At 36.0% G+C, this 7,125-nt stretch overlaps 1 protein-coding gene across 1 annotated transcript; it reads right to left on the bottom strand.

Annotated features, from left to right (window-relative positions):
- Positions 1–1,515: 1,515 nt before the first annotated feature.
- Positions 1,516–6,507, bottom strand: LOC109093437 (SH3 domain-binding glutamic acid-rich-like protein 3). Its single transcript, XM_042745693.1, has 3 exons — positions 6,351–6,507; positions 4,651–4,818; positions 1,516–3,497 (listed from the first exon to the last, which is right to left on the bottom strand). The coding sequence occupies exons 1-3, from the start codon at positions 6,393–6,395 to the stop codon at positions 3,432–3,434; spliced, it is 279 nt and encodes a 92-aa protein (XP_042601627.1). The 5' UTR covers positions 6,396–6,507; the 3' UTR covers positions 1,516–3,431.
- Positions 6,508–7,125: the final 618 nt, after the last annotated feature.

Raw genomic sequence — 7,125 nt, 5'->3', positions numbered from 1 at the left:
GGCAGGGCCCTGGATAAAACCTTTGGAAAGAGCCCCTTCTCAATCTAGGCAATGGATTAATGGACATTTCAGCATCTATACAAATACCCCCCACTCAACCCTCTCTCAACTTCACCCAAATTCAGATTCAAGTAGCTTTATTGTCATAGACATTGCCGATGCATTAGTGTCTTTTCTCACTGGCCATTAGATAATTATTTCATTCATTTGAAGTGGATGGTGCAAAGTGGCTGTGTTTTTTTTTCTCACATCCACACGAGGGGGCAAGACATCGCTGTTATCATAGAAATGAACGTGATTTCCCAATCAACCTACCTTCCAGAAAAGAGTATAGGTTGGTTATTTAGATCAAAACATACTGGAAATGTACATGAATTTCCATTTTTGTAATGTCAAAATAATAATAAAGAGCCTGTAAGATTCGACTTTAAAATTTAAGCAGTAAAGCAAAGAATGCAACTTTTAAGATCAATGTTAAATTAAACTATTAATAATAATAATAATAATAATAATAATAATAATAATAATAATAATAATAATAATAATAATAATAATAATAAAAATGTTCAGGAAGCAGAAGTAGAAAGCAGAAATGTCGTGCTGGCTATAATAAATCAGAACTGTATGAGCTGACTAGATGCATTTCTCATATTGATAGATAAAGGAAGTATAAAGGAACTGTAAATAGCCTAATAAAAAAGGAACAATACAATTTTTATATTGTAAGCCTGGAGAATTCAACCTGATGCTAAATATATATTGAAATATCTTGCTCAATTTGAGCCACATTTTCATATTTTATAACAATTTTGACTTCACAATTTACATTTAATATCCACAAATATATTCATGTGTAATTATCAGGCAAGTGAATCTAATCTAATTCTTATGGTCTGTTTCAGGCCACTTAATGTTGCAGCGTCAGTGTGTGTGAAGAGCTGATAGTGGGGATGAATAATTAACTACAGCTCCCTGATCATGTGTCAATATATCCTCCCTTCAGGTTCAGGTCCAAAGATTATACCCAAAGTAAGAACAAAAGTGCGGTGGTATCAGACACTTCATTTAATGTAAACAATGCATTTTAACTTTGTTTACAATTATTTATGAAAATATATAATGCATTACAGCATACATTATTTATAGCTTTATAAATTATAATACATTATACAAGCTTCAAGAGGTGTTACCAAACAGTTTTTAATATTTATTTTTGGCATTTTTGCCGTTATTATGACAGAACAGTGAAGTGGGAGAGAGAAAGAGGCGGGATCGGGAAAGGTCCTTGAGCCGGGATTCGAACTCGGGACGCTTGATTTGATTACCATGAATATGTTGCTAATTATTTAAAATATATATATATATATATATATATATATATATATATATATATATATATATATATATATATATATATATATATATATATATATATATATATAAATTTTTATAAAAGCATGTTCCCAGCAAATAAATCTAAACATTATATGCCATCAACATGAAAAGAACTGAAAATTGTTTTTTTGCACTTTTTATTTGACCCATACATCACAATGTCACCATCTTCTTGGAAGACAACAGCATTTCTTTCCCTAATGATCATTCTTTTATTTTGGCCAGAAAGGGCGTTGGTCCTAAAGCAAAGCAGTACAGCACAGAGAGAGCACAAGAAATTGTTACAAACAATAACAGCAGAGGAAGATTCACAATCATTTCATGAGCCAGCTGTCTGTGCCTGCAGGTCCCACATCCTCAACTTCGACCGCGGAGAACAACAGTGGCATACACTGCAAACAAGACCAACTGGAAGCAGCAGACATTACCAATACCAGATGAAATGAATTAGACGTGGGACCACGACTCGCATCAAGATTGTAAGACTGTGCCAAGTATACAGTATAAAAATTAAGTACCAATATGATCAACATAACATGCTAGAGGATAACCTGCTGGAAATGTCAATGCTACAACCTCCAGTGAGCTCAGTTTGATGGCAATAGACACTTGATGGAACAGCATGCACATGTGAACTATGCCGTATGGAGTGATTTGGCTACAGCTGAAGTACTGAGCTAGTTAAGAGCTCAGGGAGGGTTTGCATTGCTGATCACAGAAACACCAACATTTAGTGCATAACCAGAACGAAATGAGATGAAGTTCTACGGCATAACAGGAATGTGTTGGAGTATTTTGCCCACTCATTGGGTTAAGCAGTTAAGCAGATCTCTCTCATTATTCTGCTATTACATTTATGGTTGTGTCCGGGTCATATTTCGCTCTAAAATCAAAAGATGAAACTAACAAATTATATTTTTTTAAATGATGCCTTTTTTGTTGCATTTTGAAATTATCTTCATGACAATTTAGCACAATTATCATTACAGCAATGCAGATCAATTTAAATGTAAAATTAAAATGATTAAAGCATTTATATGTAATAGTAGAATTATATATACTACTAATACATTAAAGGTTTACTGTCATGAAAGAAATTTCCAAAATGCAAAAAAAACAAACATATTTTTTAATGCAAAATATGATTTCTTATTTTGGTAAAACATGACCAAAAACATTGTGGAATCATTCTTATAATGGATTTTCAGACTCTTAGATATTTCAGACTTTGGAATAAGATTTGTACCAAGAGGACAGAGGAAAATGCTTGCATGGAAAACCCATTCGTACAGACATTTATTGGCACAGTTAAATGCAATGGAACGTTTTTCAGTCCCTGAATTTGGGAATGTTTAACGGAAATCTGTCTCGGAGAGCAAACCTGTGGCTTCAACACTGCTAAAACACACAATACAAAGCAGTGTGCTTAATACAGAATCTGATGCAGCTGGTTCACATCATGCTGCAAATTAGGGCCTGTGTTTTTAAGGTACCAACACATAATAAATTTCAGCCCATGGAGAGTTAAGCATTTCTAAATGATTTATCAGTACTAAAAGTGGAAATATATGAAGGGCATTTATACAAATTGGCAATCTGATTCAACTACTGGACACAGAATGATTCTGGTGTTTCTTGGACTGTGCATTAGTTCAGTCTGGAATAAACATAGGGTGCTGCCCAGATTAGGTGACCTAATTACTACACATCCAAGCGCTCTGATCCAAACAAGATTAAGACAAATTAGTGGCATTTAAGAAGTCGGAACCAAAGAGGACACAAGAGAGGAAATAAACAAGATCCTTAAAACAAAAGCATGAAGGGATGAATGAGTGAACGGGTCTCAGTTTGAGGGTAAATATGGTGTTACAGAGCGAGTGTGTGCTTTTCTGTTGATTTTGGCATGTGGCATGGCATTGAGACATCTAAGGCAGGCGCCGCCAGCGGAGCAGAGGGGGACAGGCAGGCCTCCCTTTGGGAATGTGGACATGGACCAGGGAAGGGAAGAGGATGATGGTTGCTACCAGGTTTGGCTCTCATGCAATCTTCAGAAACTGTTCCACTGTGTCTGCCTCCACCGCCTCAGAAAACATCTCGTAGTTCTGAAAGAAAGAGAAACACAACACAAGTATGAGTTTCAGCATATCTATAAAGACCTGAAACTAATCTGGGGAAAAAAAATAAAATGTTACTGAATATCTTTGAATTAAATAAGATATTTGTGTAATAATGTTGGTAACCAAACAGTTGCTTATAGCCATCGACTTCCATATTTGTTTTAATACCATGGAAGTCAGTTGGAACCAAAACCAACATTCTTGGTTACCAACATTCTTCAAAATATCTTCTTGAAAGTTCCAACTTCTAAAGAAGAAATAAAGTCACACAGGTTTGGAATGACATGAGGGTGAATAAATGATGAAATCACAAATTCACCCGTTTCTCCCACAATACATAAAAGTCAAAACTAGGAGAAGAATAGAGTGAACTTTATAGTTACCTACATGAATAAAACACGTGGTCAGATTTTAATTGAAAGGATTATTATTGCAGCTTTCCTTAGACAACAGTGCATTAAACAAACTCACAAATGTCAGTGTGTATTTAACAAATGTATTTTTTGCTAGTAATTAACTGAAATGTCTGGAACATAAAATATATTTTCTATGGTTTAAAACACTGAACTGTTGTGATAAAGGCTATGAAAAGCACTGAGCGTGTCTCTGGCTCCGCGCCAACAAAGTGCGAAAGCACGTTTGATTTTAGCAGTGAATGCTCCAAATACACTGCCAATCGTCCGCATTGAATGGTTAAAATCAATGCATTTTGTGAGGCAGGAGGGGGTCAATTTGAATCTGAGGTGGCACAAATCAGATCCGAGGGGTACTCCTCGCTCAAAATCGTGTTCAGTTTAGATAGTTTAAAATCATTTTCTGGGAGTGGGTCCTTTAGATCATTGCAGGAGGGCTTCAGAACATCTGCTTGAAAGCCATAATTTGTGTAAATAATGACATAATTTTGGTCTGTTAGTCCCACAAACCATCAAACCATCAATTTTTTTGGTAGTATGGTTTTGTTTTGGGACCGTTCCCGTTTACTTTTATAACATGGGACAAAATTGAAAAGGATATTGTTCAAAAACACAGCTCAGTGCAACAGACGAAAGTCAGTCATGAGGGATTGTAATGACATGAGGGTGAATTTTCATTTTTAAGGCAACTATTGCTTTAAGGTTTTAAGTTCAAACAAACTAACCCCACAGTACTGGTCTTCATTGAATATCTGAGGTGGGATTGCTGTGGGGTTGCCAGATTTACTCCTCATCTCATCCCGAACAGCACCGCCCACCGAGATGTCAATCAGCTCATACTTGATGCTCTTACTTTCCAGAATACGCATCACCTCGGCCTGCTGAGACTTGACCTGGGAAACAAGGAAAACGGTCAAGCAGTAAGTAACTGTGCTTTTCTTTCCTAGCACTACTCTTTTGTTAAATAACTGAACTGAGCTGCGGTCTCATTTGCATTTGTCAAGTCACCGCTAACATTATTCAGATTTTGCTCAAGATTCAAAGACTGCTTAAAGAGAACAAACTACAAAAGACACACAACATACAGACACACAACATACAGTCTAATGAAATGAAGTGTTCAAAAAAAAAAAAATGTACAGGCTAATAGCAATAAAACTGGAATGCATCTTTACACGACTTCCTGAAAAGTCAAGTGATCATGAGAGAACATTATGGAGGAAGTTCACGTACTTGTATCCATGCAGGAAATGCATTATAAACAGTTCAGTCAAAACAATCTTCTCATCTGGTCTTTTAATGTACCAAATTAAACCATGCATTGCATGAATAGGTGGTTTTTCAACAGTGGTTTTTCGACTACAAAATGCTGAGTTGATGATTAATAATGAAACACTATATGACAAAGCTAGATTCAGGAAGTTGGGTCATATCTGCAGAAACCACACCTTGAACAATACAACAGTTAAACATTAAACATTAGCCTACATTAAAATGGTAAAAGATGATTAGGGCTTAATAGTGGATTTCAATGCAAATCTCATACATTAAACAAGTTTCCAACAATTCTTTCAGCATCCGCACTAGAATACACATTATTTACCATTAATACTGCAAACTCTCTGCTTGCTGTCTTATTTTATTTCATTTGCTATTTGTGTGTGTGCATTAAGCATTGGTTGCAAGCGTTATATTCTTATTTTTTGCTATTATGATTAATACTAATTTGAGTGTAAATTGCAACATGAAAGAAAATTCCATGACATCATGGTTGGTCATATGTTCTTAACATGGTGGCACCCATGAGGGGGCGACCCCACTCCATGTAGAATAATTTACTTTAGTAACATTTCTGTGTAAAATTTTAAAAGCAAACAAATCCGGTGCACTTTCAGTATTGTATGCTCTTCGCGTGATTTGTATACCCGGTGATTATAGAAACACAACAAATTCAGTTGTGAATCAAAACGCATTTTTTTCTTCCTCTTTAAATTCATAACAGATGTGCACAGACTCAAAGCTGCAATGCAACTGTAGCGTGCAGCTCATTTGCCACGAAAGAGTGCGTTCTTATTCACGCGCAAAAACAAATAGTTTATAACGGCACACTGATGCACCGTTAGTGAGAGAAGAATTAGATGCAACACAGACAGAAATGACTTCCGCTATCAATCCAATGCACATCATCATCCTTCTTCAACATCGCTACAAACCACTGCGCTTTGCAATCATTTAAAACCTTCGCGTGGCACAGTAATGTCCAGGTAAGGCATTTCTACGCGTTCCATGTTGCATCAGCGTTTAAATGTGCGAACGTTAGATGCATGGTAACGGAGCAGCTGGGTGTGTCTAGAAGCCTAATCCTCCATTTCAGCTGTGTTTAACTCTGCATTCTTCACATGCACTGCCACAGGTTTATCCTCACCTCTCTCGATGCAGTGACGGTGGTGTAATACAGCTTGATGCCCATAGCGTCGGTCGTGAATGATGTCTCTTTGTGTGTTCTGGAGGCGATCAGTTCTCGTTCTTGCTCTTCAGTCTCTGTTTCATCACAGACAGCCGCTAGTCACTCATTTAAAGAGACAGCGCCTTATTTCTACACGAGGAAGTAGGCTGAAGATTCAATTGGCGGCCTTTTGTTTCCCCTTATGACGTATGTATCACTAATCAGTTAGTTTAACAACACTTATTAATAACAATAGACGACATATTTATTTACAAAAAATACATTTCATTTTTGTCTTTGTTTACTTTGAGGGTTCTGTTCTCAAATTTTGCTGTATTAGCAAATATTGCAAGTAGCCTGGTTTGCATTTACGGATTCTCTGTTATATGGACATAATAAAACTTTAACTCAAAATGAAAATTCTGTAATCATTTTTTTTTAATCTTCAAGTTTCTTTCTTCTGTTGAACATAGAAGATATTTTGAAAAAATGAGGGTTACCAAATATTGACTTTCATAGTAGCTACTTTTTTATACTGTGGAAGTCAATGCGGGTTGATTACACACATTCTACAAAATAACTTCAGAAGACAGAAACTCCAATCCGGAACAACTTGGGTTGTGAGTAAATAATGACAGAATTGTCTTCTTTTTTTCTTTTTTCTTTTTTTTGGATGATCTGGCCCTTTAAGACATTCATTACCACAGTCCTTCTTGTTAAAATTATGTACAATTCCATAAACAAAACAACTCTG

This window comes from Cyprinus carpio, chromosome B19, assembly GCF_018340385.1.
Source record: "Cyprinus carpio isolate SPL01 chromosome B19, ASM1834038v1, whole genome shotgun sequence".
Taxonomy (NCBI): Eukaryota; Metazoa; Chordata; class Actinopteri; order Cypriniformes; family Cyprinidae; genus Cyprinus; species Cyprinus carpio.
This window is presented reverse-complemented; position numbering and strand designations above follow the sequence as displayed.